Here is a 17,468-nt window from a genome sequence, read left to right on the forward strand (position 1 = left end):
ATACACTCTAACAATCCATAACAATACATAACACATGATAAGAATCCATTACCAAAAAATTAGACGAAGGGGTGGTACCACCCATGCATACATACACAAGTACATAGCTAACTGGATTGAGGACGAAAAGTAGACTATGCTCCACTCATGATCAGTCCCCAATTGTACGATTAAGTCTCTCTAATTATATGTATGGATTAGAAATTTTGTTAATTAATTAAGGTAGCCTAGGCCCTAGCCATAATCCATTATTGTATGAGAAAATGATTAGTTAATTAGACTTAGCTGACCAAATGCTAATAGAGAATAATTAAGAAAGTAACTACATTTAGTTGAGCCCGATCAACTGCCATATTAATTGCTTCATTTTGAAACCTTATTATACATGCAAATTAAAACAAAACCAACTTGGGTTGGTTGAGTGGTCAGCTCACTCATCTGCTTAAACAAGTGTCGGGGGTTCGAATCCTGTCTGTTGCATGCAGCAACTCATTGGCTAGCGGCAGATCCTTAAATGGAGTTTCGATCCGCGACGGATTAGTCCTTAACCTATTGGCCTGGGGGATACCGTGGGCAACCCAAAAAAAAATACAAATTAAAACAATAATTTTTGGTTTTTTATGGTATTTTTAATTCCATAGGTCAAAAACTAATTCGCCATTGGATTCAAATTCCCGACACTTGTTTAAGCAAACTAGTGAACTAACAACTAGACCCATCTAATTTGATTAAATTAAAACAATATTAAATATATGATAAAACTGAAATGGGTGTTAACAGGATGAAAGCCTATCACTGTCTTATTGAAAGTTGGGCCCCGCTCCCAACCGCGGCGACCACACATTTTCTTAGGATTGCGACGCTCATCAGTCGTTAACAATCTCTCTTTTTGGGTTGGGTCCAAACTAAACCTAACAACATTTGCTCAAAAACTATCCTCAAAGGCCCATAGTTCTAGGACCAATTGCCTACACTAAGCAAATTAATCGGTCTATTCTTAATATATAAAAGTAGATATATAAATTTACCCACATTATTTTTAAAACATCATTTTCTTTCTATTAATGCCATGTCAGCAGCATCATTTACTTGACAAAATATTAGAATCAACTACTCAATTTTTGCCAAATCAACAAAAAACAAAAAAATATATACAAAAATTTGTAATCAAATTTGTAAGCAAAAACATTAAATTCATATCCATATATTTATTATATTTCACCGTTATAAACAATACAATAAATTTATAACTCCAATAATTAATTTATTAATTTCTATAAATAATTCATTAAATATAATAAACATTTATATTCCAGATACAATAATAATATTATTAATCATAATAAATTTTACGTTACAAATACTTATATAAGTAGTATTCAGTTTTGCTTAAGTAGCCTTTAATTGGTGGATATTATGGAACCCCACCAAAAGAAAACTTGAGGACCATATATGTCTTAAATTAGTGTATTCCTTAATTAGTATATAAAGGCCCCCCTTGCTTATATTAACTACTAACCCTCCTATTAATGCATCTATGTCTATTTATTTTACTTATATACAGCATTGATCTACTAGTAGAACTCCCCTATTTTTGCAAAAGTAAGTGTTTGCTTCAATGTGACAGTGACATTATTCCACAATAATACATAATTAATTAAGCAATGTTGATCAATTTGTTAATAGAAACTTGTACCTTCAATGCAACTTGTTCATCAAGAAAGTAGTAGTACATCCTTTGTCTAGTATGGATGGCAAAATTCTTGAGAAAATAAATTAATGTGTAATATTATATTGACACTTCTTTGTGTACAAAAATTGAAAGTTAATTAATAATAAGCTAAGTCCCAAAAGAAGATGCGCAACTTACCATGTCACAGTGTTACCTTCATTAATTAATTATTAGTATCTACTTATATAGTTTAGTTTATCTGTTGCTTTGCAACTATCAAGTAAAGTATTTATTGGAGGTAAAGGAAAGTATAGAGTTATGCTTTTTAGTTAAACCTTGAAAGGAGTTCCATTTATTGCCCTTTGCTTCCTCAAATGCCAAATGCTCACTTAATACGGCATCAAGCAGCCCAATCATATGCCTTTTTCTTTTCTTTTCTTTTTATTTATATAAAAGTTGATTGATACTTATCTAAACAGTCCTTTCAATATAAGTAAACAATAAAATAAAATTTACCACATCACTAAAAATAATTATTTATTTAGTAATTTAAATAAATCCTTTTATTTTAGTTAGGCTGTCAAATGGACTAGTTCGGCCCATTTAGGTCTGACCCGTTAAATTCTTGGGTTAAATGGACTGGACCGTTTAAGCTCACTTTATTCGCGGGCCATAATTTTTCAGTTCAAACCGTTTAGGATCAGTCTGTGGATTAAACGGGCTAGCCCGTTTATTCTTTTATTTTATTTTTTAAAAAATATTTTGACAAAAAATATTACTTTTAGGTCAAAAATCTTTAAAAAATATTTTTTTTTAGTTGATGGGTCGGATCGAAGAAAATATAGACTAAAAGTGCTGCTTTCTTTTTTAAATGTAAAAAAAAAATAAATGGGCCACCCATTTAGTCCGCAGGCTAGCCCGTTGAACCTGTCATTTCTTTTCGAGTTAATCGGCCTCAACCCATTTCACCCAAAATTTAAACAGGCTTAATTTTAAAAGCAAAATTTACCCATTTAAATAGATAAACGGGCTGGCCCAATGGGTTTGCCATTTTGACGGCCCTAATTTTGGCCTGCCAATGCAAACACTTATTAGGTAAAGAATTCCAATCTTAGCTTGTAGCTTCAACCGTGTAAAAAGATATGGGAATAAGACACCACATGAACAAGTTTAGATAGTATGTTCTATTCAAATTCAGTACTAGCCTATTACTCCTCTAATAAGATTTGATAATGCTTAGAGTCAAAGGTTTGATCACATAACTTGAGAGTTTGTTTCTTCAGTAACCCCCACACTACTCCTACACCCCCTTTTCAATAAATAATTATGATAACATGCACGAAATACAGAAAATGATTGAGCATTATTAAAAAATTTGACAAGTTTAATTAAATTACTGAAGGAGGAACTATCTTAAGAAAAAGTTGCAATGAAGCCTATAATAAAGGCACATTGAGAGCTCATTGATAATTGATGTAAACATTAATTAAAGACAACAAACATTGTACTAATTAATTTGATGTCACTCTATCTAAGAATGTATAAGTAGCAGTTGGGTGTGGGGTCCAGTACCTTAGAAGGAAGGAGGGATATGGGTCCCATAGCTTTGGATCTTCAAACGTATATAAACAACTTGGGAGCTTCAAAGATTGTGTTTTTAGTTAAAACCTCTCAATCTCAAAAAAAATGGAAAAAGAAACAGCTTTTCAAGTTTTGTTTTTAGTTTGAATGTGTTGATAATAAGAGAAGAGAAAATGGAGAGTTTGGTGATGAGTGGGAAGAAGCTTTGTGTGATGGTGTTATGTTTGTACTGGGTTCATGCAGTGACAGCTTCTGTTACATATGATCACAAAGCAATTGTTGTTAATGGGCAGAGAAAGATTCTGTTTTCTGGTTCTATACACTACCCCAGAAGCACACCTCAGGTACTTTCTTTCTTAATCATGTTTTTCTTTTATTAATCATTCTTTTTAATTGTGTATTATTGAGTGTATTCAAGTTGTCTATTCAAGTTGTGTGGAATGATACAATATAAAAGGGTATTTATAGGTACTAAAAGAATCGTAATAATAAAGACGTAATCTCCTATAATAAATATTCAGATATACTAAATAATACTAATTGATCTTAATTGATCCTAATTATATTCTAACAAATTGTATTTTCTCATTGTTCATTGATGGGGTGAATGCATGTAGATGTGGCCAGAGCTTATTCAAAAAGCTAAAGAGGGAGGGGTGGATGTTATTCAAACCTATGTGTTTTGGAATGGCCATGAACCTTCTCCAGGAAAAGTAATTCACTTTCCAAAAAATTTACATGGTTTTTATTCTTTTTTATAAAAGAACTGGAAAGAAATTAAAACTAGAATAAAGTATCGTTTTTGTCCCCAACGTTTGGGGTAAGTCTTATTTGTGTCCCTAACGTTTAAATTGTCCTATTTGTATCCTTAACGTTTATAAAAGTGATTCAATGTTATCCTACTATCAATTATACTAACAAATCAGATTATATTTTTCAATTATTCTCACTTGGATGTATTCATTCTCAATTAGGTCTCATTTGGATGTGTTCAATTTTAATATTATACCCACTACTTGTGTTTAGATTCAATTATGTCACTAGAAAAGTGAATTATGTAAATGTTGTAGGAATTAGTTTCAACTTTTAATGAGCTATTTTTCGAAGTGAATCATCGATTCTATCCCAGACATTTGTATTCTAACTTCAAGAAGAGATTTTTAAAACTCAAACTAAAGCGTTCATGATATGTAATTGACGGCATGATAATATTGAATCACTTTTACAAACGTTAGGGACACAAATAGGATTTACACCAAACGTTGGGGTCAAAAACGATACTTTACTCTTAAAACTAATATACTTTTGCTTACAAAATATTTCAGTATTATTTCGAGGATAGGTACGACTTAGTTAAGTTCATCAAGGTAGTGCAGCAAGCTGGACTTTATGTTAATCTCCGAATTGGTCCCTACATATGTTCTGAATGGAACTTTGGGTAATGATCTTCATAATTTGGCTTATAATTATTAGGAGTGGAAGGAGATTATACTAATGCTTATTGCTTAGTCAACACTTCACATGCTTTGTCTATTGTTCAGGGGTTTTCCTGTTTGGCTAAAGTTTGTTCCAGGCATTGCTTTCAGAACAGATAATGAGCCTTTCAAGGTATTAATTAATCATCAATTCAACCATCATACTTATTATTATTAGATCATAGAAAGATGATCAATTTTTGTGATGCTGTAGGCAGCAATGCAGAAGTTCACTGAGAAGATTGTGAGTATGATGAAGGCTGAGAATCTGTTTGAGACACAGGGGGGTCCAATAATTCTGTCACAGGTAAAGTGAAGTGAATGGGATTGCTAATTATAGCATAGCTTTCAAATCCTGCATTTTGTTTGTTTATGTTATGAATTTTGTGCTGCAATTTCAATTGAATGTGATGTGACAGATAGAGAATGAGCTTGGACCAGTGGAATGGGAAATTGGTGATCCTGCAAAAGCTTATGCAAAATGGGCAGCTAAAATGGCTGTAGGTCTAGACACTGGTGTCCCTTGGATTATGTGCAAGCAAGAAGATGCTCCTGACCCTGTTGTAAGCAATCTTAAACATCTCATTTTCATTTGGAAATTGAGTCTTCATCCTTCTCTCTTGTTATCTCAATTACACTTTGTTATAGATTGACACATGCAATGGATATTACTGTGAAAACTTCACTCCCAACAAGAACTACAAACCAAAAATGTGGACAGAAAACTGGACAGGCTGGTTAGTTCAACAAATATAAATGCTAATCCATAAATGGGAATGAGTTAAATGCAACAACTCAAGTTATTTGATTTTGTAGGTGCACTTATTTTGGTGGTGGAGTTAATATTAGACCAGCAGAAGACTTGGCATTCTCAGTTGCTAGGTTCATACAAAATGGTGGTTCATTTGTTAACTATTATATGGTATCATTCTGCTTATGACATGTTCATATTTTTTTCCGAGCTTTCGATTTGAGTCTAATATGTTCATATTTTCTGGTCAAGTATCATGGAGGAACTAACTTCGAGCGAACATCTGGTGGCCCCTTCATTACCACTAGCTATGACTATGATGCTCCAATTGATGAATATGGTATGCAAATTAAATGATGTAAAGTCAAATTTTATTTTAGAAAGTTGCAAGAATATGAGATATGCTTTGTTGTCAAACTAACAGGACTTTTAAATGAACCAAAATGGGGACATTTGAGAGATTTGCACAAAGCAATAAAGCTGTGTGAACCAACTTTGATATCTGTAGATCCAAAGGTGACATCACTTGGAAATAACCTCGAGGTAATTAATGTCCCTAAGCTGCTACATACATGATTATGATAAAACGAATTAGGTTCCGTGTATTGCAAGATTTGTTTATTTTGTTTGTTTGTTAATGTCTTAGGCACATGTGTTCAAGACAGATTCTGGTGCTTGTGCTGCATTCCTTGCAAACTATGACACCAATTCTTCTGCAAAAGTTTCATTTGGAAATGAGCAATATGAACTACCACGTTGGTCCATAAGCATTCTTCCTGACTGCAAAACTGAAGTTTTCAACACTGCAAGGGTAAGAGATAATTCTACTTGCTATCTCAAACATGTGATATAAAAACTCTAGAGTTCAATGCTTAGTTGCATTCAATTTTATGCAGATTGGTGCTCAAAGCTCCCAGAAGAAGATGACTGTTGTAAAGAATGCATTTGTTTGGGAGTCATACATTGAAGAACCTGCGTCGTCCAGCGAAGAGGATTCCATCACAGCGAATGCGCTTTGGGAGCAGATCAACATCACTAGAGATTCTACAGATTATTTGTGGTATATGACAGAGTAAGCATCTTGCAACTTATCATATTTGTCTTTGTCTATTTGAGTTCTAGACCACTTAATTAAAGCTTGATGCAAGCATGCTGTGATGTGATGCCATGTTCAGTGTCAATATTGGTCCTAATGAAGGTTTTATAAAGAGTGGAAAATGGCCTCTTCTTACAGTAATGTCAGCAGGCCATGCTTTACTAGTTTTCATTAATGGCCAACATTCAGGTGAATGAAATTGTTTTTTTTGTTGGTGTTGTATTTTGATGAAATCCAGTTTACTAATCCATATCATGTATGTGACATTATGAACATAGGAACTTCTTACGCCGGAGCCAATTTTCCTAAACTAACATTTAATCAAACTGTTAATCTAAGGGCTGGCAACAACAAGATTTCTTTACTTAGTATTGCCGTCGGCCTCCCGGTTAGTTCTCCTGGAAATTTTCTTATTTACTTTTGTAACATTTTTTATTTTTGAGAAGTTTCTGACTTTTTCAACCTTAAATTAATGTTTCAGCATGTTGGCATACACTTTGAGACATGGAATGTTGGGGTGTTAGGCCCTGTGACACTTGAGGGTGTAAATGAAGGGACCAGAGATTTGTCTCACCAGAAATGGTCTTACAAGGTTTGTTATAATGTCATTCAATTTTGATGAATGGTTTTATGGCAGCAGCAATAGATTTTGCATACTGTTTGTTGGGCAGGTTGGTCTGAAAGGTGAAGCCTTAGGCCTTCAAACCGTGAGTGGGAGTGGCTCTGTTGAATGGGCACAAGGATCCTTATTGGCTAAGAAACAACCTTTGACATGGTACAAGGTAAGTAAGATTCAATATTCAAAGCAATCAGCACATGTGTTCTGATTTCTGAGCCATTTTATGCTTCAATGCTATTATCAGACAAATTTTAACAAACCAGAAGGAAATGATCCATTGGCTCTAGACATGATCAGCATGGGAAAAGGTCAAGTATGGATAAATGGCCGGAGCATCGGCCGCCATTGGCCAGGATACATAGCACACGGAATTTGTTGGGATTGCGACTATGCCGGATCTTACACTGACAAGAAATGCAAAAAAAACTGTGGAGAACCTAGCCAGAGATGGTAAGAGCTATAGCTGATACAATTACACAAAGTAATATGTTATAAGCTCATTCATCTTTCATAAACTTTTATATGATATAAATAGATAATAGATTGTTATCTTATCATCGGTTTTATGCTAATCATATCTTGTTTATTATGCAACAAACTGTTTGATTCACAGTTGAGTTCAACTGGCCTTTAGTTCAAAACATATTCATTCAATGTTGGCATTCAACAGGTACCATGTTCCGAGGTCATGGCTGAAGCTGAGTGGGAACTATATGGTTGTGTTTGAAGAATGGGGAGGTGACCCTACAAGGATTTCTTTGGTGAAAAGAACAACAGATAGTGTGTGTGCTGATATATATGAAGATCAACCAACTCTGAAGAACAAGGAGAAGCTGGATTCTGGAAATGTTATTAGGCCAAAAGCACATTTGTGGTGTCCTCCAGGACAAAAGATGTCACAGATTAAGTTTGCTAGCTATGGTTTGCCACATGGAAGTTGTGGAAACTATAGACAAGGAGATTGTCATGCTCACAAATCATATGATGCTCCTCAAAGGGTATTCTCCATTTAATAGAATAGAACTGTCAAGCAAATATCATAGAACTAGTAATGTTATATTACAACATTTGAAATATCATCAGTTAACTAATAAAGTAACATGATTCAACATACCAAAGTAGATGGATTGGTCCATACCAAAGTGTTAGTTATTTCATAAAACTAGTCATTTATGTACCTCCAGTCATTGCCATATATATCCTTATTCCAAACCTGGGACTTCCAATTCTTGAACCGTCAACCGGGATGGAATAAGAGTGTCTGTTATGATGATTAGAATTGAGGACCCAAATTATACCATTTGTGAACAGTCGTGTTCTCTCCATCAGAGAACTAACAATATCACACAGACTAATTTCTATATTAACAAAATTGAACCACAATTAGAATACAATTCTAACACAAAAGTTGCTTCAAAACAATGTCACTCACCCAATGTTTTTGTATTTAACTTTATTGTTTTGGTTTTAGAACTGCATTGGCAAACAATCATGCATGGTAACCGTTGCTCCTGAAGTTTTTGGGGGAGACCCATGTCCAGGAATTGCTAAGAAGCTCTCAGTTGAGGCCATATGCAGATAGGAACAGTCTCAGGATCAGCATTCAAAGTTGAAGTCCAACAATTAAATAGCTGAATTGTATAAAAAGGATTCCTCTTTCTGACTCATTGAGCCCAAACTGTTTCTAGTTTCATGCTAAGGTCCTTTTGTTCTACACCAATAATAATCATCCACACCACACAATCTTTTTTCTGAGATACACATTAAAGAGGTTTGGGGATCTTTATCTTTTAGGCTACATCAGCTCTCACAACATCTTCCATCATCTTTGTGTTTCACATGTTCCTTAACCTCTCTAGGCCATTGGTGCTGTGAGTAAACGTTTTTTCTTCTTTTCTTTTTTTTCCCAAACTTTGAAAATGTTTACAAATGACATACAGATAGATACAGTTACTTATGACATTTCAGTATGTAGATGAATTGTGAATTGATATATGATACATCACTTAATTAGTGAATTCATGTAACTATGAAATAAGCCAGAGTTATTGTACTGTAAAATTCCAATTCAAATTGATTGATTCAATTGTCTCATCATCATCATGATGTGATGAATAACAGCATAATTCTGAATTACAAGTGGCTATTATTATACACATTTAACATAATCTCATTATTGTATTACCCAACCTCAAAGTTTTCCAAATTATAATCCTTACTTTGCTGTATTTTATTAAACAGTAAAATGATGTTAATGTTAATTTGTTAAAGTTAAGTTAAATTATATAAATTAAGGCATCAAATCTAAAAAAGTAGTAGTAACTAATCTAAAGAGTAGGTAGGTCCGAATCCACAGAATAGAGTTGTGATGGCCGAAAGCTTAAGGTACGTACCTTAAAGGAAGATTTTCAAGTGTACCGTCATACTGGTGTATCAGTGATTTTTAACCGTTGATCTTAATTATATATATTATATATATTTTTTATAATTAAGATCAACGGTTAAAAATAACTGAAACACCGGTATGACGGTACACTTGAAAATTTTCCTAAAGTATTGGGGTTCAATCTTGTTAAGTACTTGTGGAACTGCTTTTCAAAATGCTTATTCTTCCACCCTCCTCTTCCCTATTTCTTTCTCCACCCATCAAATTGTGGGACTCAAAAACAAATTATTAAAAGAAGATTCTACGGGCTCAAATGAACTAAAGATTTTGTTCTAAAGAATGTTTATGTGATTAAAAATTTTGTAGCCAATGTGTAATCAATAATTTCATTCCTTTTTGGTAAAAACTCAGGTTCATGGAAAGTTGATAGTTGAGAGTTGTTAAATGACAATTTAGTCAAACTTATCAAATCATTTAATGACTCTTAACTATCAACTTCACATAAAGTTAACTGCACCTGAGTTTCCATCACTGTATAGGTAAAAACTCTTTTTATCAAAGAAGTGGTAATTATATTTAACAGAAATCAATTTCTTTTATATAAAGTGAAGAAGGCTATCATCTATACAAAGAGAATGCTAAGCAGTAAAAGTAAAAGATAGAAAAGACAAGATAAAGCAAGCAGACAATTATTAGCATTAAAGCTCCAACTGTAGGTTGTAGGCTGTGTAGGCAAGTTTTTATGGCAAGCACATCAGACAAAGCCTCAATCACTCAGACTCAAGTAATAACTTCTCTTTAACATTTTTTTCCCAGAAAATCACAATTGGTCCTTCATAATGCAGAATTTGTATTGGAGGCCAATTAATCACTCACCCCAATGTATTGAAAATGATATCTTAATTTGCATTAGAAACTTACTTTAATATATTATTGCAGAGGCCCACCTTCCACTATTAGAATTCAGCCACAGGATAGCTCTCAACCTTTTCTCCTCAGCAAATCAAATAGTGGTAAGAGAAAAACTTTTCATAATTTATTTTCCCATTATTATACTAAGAATTAGTCTAATTCTCCAAGATTGTGCTTGTCCAGCTAAAATATTGTGCATTGCTTCCTTTTTTTCAACTTTCATGGGATGGAATGTGACTTTCTCTTCAAATGAGAGGAATATTTATCTTATGATCATAGAGCAACAGAATAGGACAAGTCAGTGTACAAGCATCTCGCGTTAATGCAGGATCTAGAAAAGAGTGTACTATAAGCAGTTAAACTTTTAATTACATCAGTAGCTGATTCCACGCTTATAATCAAAGAGTATATAAAGGGGAAAAAAAAATCATAAGTCACACCTATATTTCTCACATTGCTAAGAAAATGGGCAATTTTCAAACACCCTATTGGCCTAAGATTATGACTAAACATGTAGATTTTGATCTTTCTTTACTGTTAACTAAAGAATGTGCCCCTATATCACCCACCACCAAGGCTTTCATAAAGCAAATTCCAGAGCTCCAATGTGATAACTTATTATATATGTCATCTTCCCCTTTGTCATCATTAGCTCTTCAAAAGTGAGGAAAAAGTTAATGTCATTAGGAAAGAACAAAGGGATAGAGTCATGAAGACCTCTTAATCATGTATAATTAAGCTTTTAATGGAAGATTTGCGAAATAAAAAAGAAAAAAAGCAGGATCATTATGACAGAGAATTCAGAAGCGTAAGGTTAAAGAAATGTTACTTTGTCCAAAGGTGAATTGTGATAGGAAGGTTGAGAAAAGAATGATTAAAGTACATCCAACTGAATAACAGAAAAGCAATAAGCAGCTAAAGGGGTTGATGAGTAATAAGTGTATTACATGGACATTTGTAAAATGATGAATAAAGAAACAAAAAGAAATGAAACCATGGGCATCCATTGCCAAATGGAGAAAAGCAAGAGGTCAAGCAGGGATTTACATTTGATTCAAGAGAGCACTTGCCAGTTGCCAGTTGCCACCATCTGCATGGAGGGTACAAGTCAAATAAGCAAAGCAATAATGGTTCAACTTTGTGTTATATTAATTTCTCTGCTGAAGGGGATAGGAAATTGTTACAGGGGCAAGTACACAGTACACTTTTGATTAAAGTAATCAAATAATGATGCATGGATAGAAGATTACACGTGTCGTCACTTCAATGGCCCCTACCAGTATGTTTAATCCAATAAGGACAAAGCACCTAAAGATTTTAAAAGGTGGGGGCAGATTAGACACGAGTATTTCCTTGCATGGCAATTATATTTCTTTGATGATCTGATTCTGACTCATCATGTAACAGGCAAACTGCTGAAGCTAAAAGCAGAATTATTGTAGACATCTAAAGCCTCTGATTTTTAGTTCCATGTGATGCAAGGATGACAAAAGTGAACACTATTTAGTATTTACTTCCATAAAATTTACAATGTTACTACTTAGTACTTAGAACTAGTAACTGTCTAAAATGATTGTGAGTGTGAGTGTGACATAACACATACTCCCACATACCATACAATACTGTACAATACAAGACAATACAATACAATACAATACACGTAGTCAGGTATATGCATTATGGTGCCATGGATGGGACAGGGTTGCTGTCTATGTCATGTTCATTCATGAATCCTGATCAGGAGAGCAGATCAGTGCAATGGAATCAGATGGCCATAAGCATATACAATTCTGTCTCATTGTTATGTTAAAGGACATTTTGGTTACTGCTATGATTGACCCCTACTCCCTCATATAGCCACATGGGACCCCACCATTGGGTGCCTCCATCTCAATCACATTCACCTCAACCACCTCACTTTCATTTTAGGTACAATTATAATAAGAAAAAAAAATGTAAAATCTCACCTGCAGTTGCCTTCATGTGAAGTTAATAGTTGAGAATCGTTAGATGATTTGATATGTTTGATTAAATTATCATCTATCGATTCTCAACTATCAACTTCACATGAAGACAACTTATTTAAGATATGATCAAGGAAAAAAAATTCTATTTCATTTCAAGTTAATTCCCATGAGCTTTAATATGAGTAAAAGATAAAAGGACTTTGTTGCAGCTACCTGTTAAAAGAGTGGTGACTAGTCATGTTTTGTAATGAGTATCTGATAAGGATATTCCAAGCTGAAAATATCATCACCATTGACACATGTGGGTGGTGTAGCATCCAAGAATTCTACATCATATCATAGTCTAAACGTTGGGTGGTGGGTAGAGAAATTCTTATTGCATGCTTTTGACTGCTTCTATCATGATATTCCAATTTTAAGCATCAGAAAAACTAACAACTACCCATGAAATTTCATTCTATAAATGGTTAAAGCATATCTAACCTGATATTATCACAAAAAGACAATATAATATAAGTGAATACCTCGCCAAACTTGATTTGAAGATAAATAAGTGATCAAACAAAAAGAAACTAACATCCATTGGATGAACAGGAAGAGATGTGAGGAAAATTTATTTCATACAGCTGAAATGACCCCACCATCTCACTTTCCATCTTGCACCTTCTAATTTCTAGAATTTTTGCTCCAACCACTTACTACTTTACTTTACGAGAATTAAACAAACAAAGATGACTAAAATAAAATGGGAATCATATCATAGAAATTAATGACTAAAAAATAAATAAAAAAGGAGCAAAAGAAAAAAAGAAAAAAAAAATACTAGTTGTTATATATCCCAAGGCAGTGATAATGTTGAAGAAGCCTATTGGCTTCCCTAAGGCCACTGAAGTAAGCTCCATGAGTTGTGGAATAATGGGTTCTGTGAGTTGCTTCCCCTGCAAACAAAATCTGAAGTGGTGGTGATGATGTGCTTTCTCTAGGCAATGGCTCAGCCATTGTATCAAAATCTTCACCACTTGATCCCACAGCAACATAACTGTATGACCCTAAAAACAAAGGATCTGTTGCCCATTTTGTCTTCAACACTTTGCTGAACTTAACTTCATTGTATGAATAACCAGAACACCGAAAGCTGGAGAATGTGTCTGAAGCTCCATTGATGATCTCTTCATCTTTGAGTGACTCAAGTGCCTTTGCTTCTTCCCCAGCAAACCAACAAAGGAGGACACTGGAATTCTTGTAGATTGGACAAAGGGTAGGTGACCTCCTCATCCACCAAGGTATCTTCTTGTGCCTCATCTCAGAGTGAGGTGAATGAAAAACCAATTGCAAGTATGGGAACCTTTTGGGGCGGTGATGACCGTCTTTACAATGATGTGTTGTTGGGCTCAATTGCATAAACAACTTGTTAACAACACCAAAACCAAGCCTTGAAATTGCTTCAGCCTTGTAATTTGGAAGAGGGGGCTGAAACATACCTTGATCATCACCAATAGCAGCTTTTAGCACTCCAAGTGAAACAGTGATAATGACATGATCAGCATGCATAACTGATCCATCACAGAAGTGTAGCTTCACAGGCCTAGAAGAACAGAAACCATTTTGTTCATGTCTCTCTGGTTGCCATTGAATTCTTGTGACTTTTCTACCTAACTGAATTACCCCAGGCGGTAGAGCAGAAGCCAAGTACTCAATTATGCTCAAGTAGCCTTTAGCAATAGTGATTTCTTCACCAGGGAACATTTGGTATTCACTCTCAGCATTGTAATCAAGGTTCAAGAGATCACCAGCAGATGTGTATGTCCTCTGTGTGTTCTCATGCATTGCGAAGATTGCTTCTTCAAGTAACTTCCTGTTCCATATCCCACACCCTTTGAACTCCTCTTGATCCTTTGATGAATCCCAGTATGCATCAAGGCCTCCCCTGAGTCACAATTGAGCATATTTTCAAATCAGATTCTAAATCACTTTATTTGTAATCTATAGTTTTTTATTAGTGATGATATAGGCCTTAATGGCTGTGTTTAGTAATTGACTCGTCATACAAATTCAGAGACACAAATTTGTTTGGAAGAGACAATGATAAAAATAGATCAAATGTCTCTATTAAGCAATACAATTTGTCAGATTTTTTGCCACCTATAAAACTTGGAATAGTAAAAAAGGAATAAAAATACATTTGCTTTATGTTTCTATATATTTTGTTTTGAAACACATACCAAACAAAGGTGTCTGATTTGGTAATGTGTCCAATCAATGTAATAATTCTCTACTTTTATTGAGTGGTGAGACATGAATGAATTATATTAAAAAATAATAATTAAAAGAAAAAGTAAAGGATCAATGGCTTGCCTGAGGAAAGAACCAATACTAAGGCCTGCAGAGCCAACTCTTGTTGACACCTTCTTACAGAAGCTGTGAAGAAATTCATCACCTCTTGCAGTAGTATCTCGTTCAGTGATGTTGTTCTTCTGGTTCTTGCCCTGAGCATGATCCATGAGGTTCTTGAAGAGCCTTGTGATGGGGTTTACAATGGAAGGGTCCAAGTGGAAGCCACCTTCAGCAATGGTGATGGTGGTTTGATCTGATGAGTTTCCATCCATGCACTCCCAAGGCTTGTCAGAAAGCAATGAGTGTGTTTGTTGAGCAATCTTGTGAAGAGGGCTTCCTCCAATTCCATGGATCCAAGTAGCACCAAGCTCAATCTGGTCACCACAGAACTCAGAGGTGTTGATTCTCCCTCCAATCCTGCTTCCACCTTCCACAACACAAACCTCAAACAAGTCCTTTGAGGCTGTCACACTGTGGAGCTTGTTGGCAGCAGTGAGCCCTGCCATTCCTGCTCCAACTATCACAATCCTTGGCTTCTTCACCACCATTGTTGTTCACTACTTCTCACACTGACAATAAAACAAACAGTTAGAGGGCGTTGAAGAGCAAAGTAGTAATGTGTGTTATTTGAGAGAGGGTGATATTCTGAGTTACTGAGAATGAATTTATAACCGTGCTGGGTTCACTGAACAGGGCTATATGATACGCTTATTTTATATACTACCCCATTATTTATTTATTTTGTACAATCAATCAAGTCAATTTGACTTGTTTTACTTAAAAAAAAAATTCAAATGTTTAGTGTCTTAGTTTTCTCGGTAAAAGTTACAAACTAGTAAGAGAAGATAGTTAATCACTTGATTAAGGAAACTTGAGTGGCTTTTTCCCCTTGTGACTTGTTCTTTAGTATAATTTATCTTACCCCTAATAATAAAGACAGAGGTCTACTTTTCTTTTATTTATCTACAAAACAACCACCACTATAGCTTACAGGTATCTCAAACTTTGAATTATGCTAACTGTTAGGTATATCACTATTATAATTAATAAATACATTGAAAATTAAAAGTTGAATCTAAAAATAATAATAAATAATAATGAGACAAAGTCCTCTTCTGTGACCCTACGGCATGTCCACGATTGAGTAATAATTGAGAGAGAGAGAGAGAGGTATGTAACCTGTGGTCAGGTTTACAGAGGAAAACAAACAAAACAAATTGCATCATCACAACACAGAGAGTCACAGATATTGAAGGTAGAAACTAAAATAAAAATTTAATGAATGAAGAGACAAGGTTGATAGTGCTTTTCACCAACCTCATCAATGGATGGGGGTGTCCTTAAGACTATTCACTGCAAAATCTAACAATTAAAATCCATTTTTAATTATTGGATTATACTCAATAGAATCTGTTCGCTGATTTTATTAACTTCTGAATTAGTGATTTTATTTACTTTAGTTCACTTATTTATGCATGAAGATTGTTAGGAACAAGAGACCAAGCTGAAAAAGTGTTTTTGTATATTATTCAGTGCGTTTAAGTTATCTGGAATGATACAATATAAAAGAGTATTATAGGTACTAAAAGAATCGTAATAATAAAAACATAATATCTTATAATAAATATTCAGATATACTAAATAATATTAACTGATTCTAATTATATTTTAACAAATATCTTTGAGTGAGACCCGCATCTTTCATTCTCCATGGTCAACGAGTTGAGGGTTTTCCAACATTGCATGATTTTCCAAGCAAAATGGAAAATGTGAGAAAAGAAAAAAAAAGGGATAAATCGCACCAACACATGATTGTTATTCTTTATCTATATTTATAAAGTGAATAAAAACTTTTAACAATAAATCATTTTTCATATTAAGGATGATATTTGAATAATTAATGCACTATATTAATTCAACTCCTTTTAAATGAAAAGTGTAGTTTGTAGGGAGTGAATTCTCTCAAATGAAAAAAAATTGAATGGTATTCAGTATTTAATTTTATCTTTCATTGTTTTTTTCTCTTCTTTATTTTTGGTCCTACTTATAAAATTAAAAATGAAGATCATACTTTATTCTCTCTAAGTGTTAAAAAAAATTGGAGAAGATCCATTCCTAGTTCGTATGGGGAAGCGATAGAAGCATATAAAATTAGAACCAATGATATGTGGACAAGGCGGCCAATGAAAACAGTCCAATATAGATGGGAGATGCTAATTAGTTAATAGCTTAATCATATCTATATTGAACACATGATTAGTTGTTAACTAGGGGGTAGTAATGCATCATTATCAAAGCATAATTACTCAGAAACTCACAAGTAAGAAATCCCCACGTAATCCCATATAATTACTCCACTTCACATCGTCTATCGTGAAATTTTTTCTTGAGCACTGAACCAAATTTTGATTGAGAATTTCAAAAGGTTTTCACAGGCTCCTCTAGGGATTCATGTAGCATAGGTAGAAATCCGGAAATAGATCTCTCAATTTTTTTTAAGAAAATGTTTAAGATTTAGCAGTTTTATTAAAATTTGATCAATAAAAAAATGAGTCATTTTATATTATTAAATATAATCTTTTTAAAATATTAATAATAGCTATAAATCACAAAATTTACTGGTCTCTTAATACTCTTTTTTTTTAATAATTGAGGAAATAAAGTATGATATTTCA

General features: G+C 33.9%; 2 protein-coding genes across 5 annotated transcripts; one reads left to right on the plus strand and one right to left on the minus strand.

The window, feature by feature from the left end:
• Positions 1-3,314: 3,314 nt before the first annotated feature.
• LOC112723629 (beta-galactosidase) lies at positions 3,315-9,330 on the plus strand. Of its 2 annotated transcripts, XM_025775060.3 has the most exons (19): positions 3,315-3,597; positions 3,871-3,966; positions 4,579-4,691; positions 4,795-4,861; positions 4,943-5,035; positions 5,148-5,291; positions 5,377-5,465; positions 5,545-5,650; positions 5,732-5,819; positions 5,904-6,022; positions 6,126-6,290; positions 6,376-6,551; positions 6,655-6,764; positions 6,854-6,963; positions 7,057-7,167; positions 7,247-7,357; positions 7,439-7,644; positions 7,865-8,192; positions 8,666-9,330. In XM_025775060.3, exons 1-19 carry the CDS (start codon positions 3,427-3,429, stop codon positions 8,774-8,776), a joined length of 2,514 nt encoding a protein of 837 aa, XP_025630845.1. In that variant the 5' UTR covers positions 3,315-3,426; the 3' UTR covers positions 8,777-9,330. The 2 variants fall into 2 exon arrangements, with proteins under 2 accessions (XP_025630845.1, XP_025630846.1); XM_025775061.3 differs by lacking the exon at positions 3,871-3,966.
• Positions 9,331-12,972: 3,642 nt separating this feature from the next.
• LOC112723630 (probable polyamine oxidase 5) lies at positions 12,973-16,107 on the minus strand. Of its 3 annotated transcripts, none has more exons than XM_072207793.1 (3): positions 15,973-16,107; positions 14,815-15,362; positions 12,973-14,386 (listed from the first exon to the last, which is right to left on the minus strand). In XM_072207793.1, exons 2-3 carry the CDS (start codon positions 15,339-15,341, stop codon positions 13,282-13,284), a joined length of 1,632 nt encoding a protein of 543 aa, XP_072063894.1. In that variant the 5' UTR covers positions 15,342-15,362; positions 15,973-16,107; the 3' UTR covers positions 12,973-13,281. The 3 variants fall into 3 exon arrangements, with proteins under 3 accessions (XP_072063894.1, XP_025630847.1, XP_072063893.1); XM_025775062.3 differs by lacking the exon at positions 15,973-16,107 and adding an exon at positions 15,651-15,807; XM_072207792.1 differs by lacking the exon at positions 15,973-16,107 and adding an exon at positions 15,716-15,802.
• Between the last annotated feature and the right edge of the window lie 1,361 nt (positions 16,108-17,468).

The sequence above is a fragment of the Arachis hypogaea genome, chromosome 11 (assembly GCF_003086295.3).
Source record: "Arachis hypogaea cultivar Tifrunner chromosome 11, arahy.Tifrunner.gnm2.J5K5, whole genome shotgun sequence".
Taxonomy (NCBI): Eukaryota; Viridiplantae; Streptophyta; class Magnoliopsida; order Fabales; family Fabaceae; genus Arachis; species Arachis hypogaea.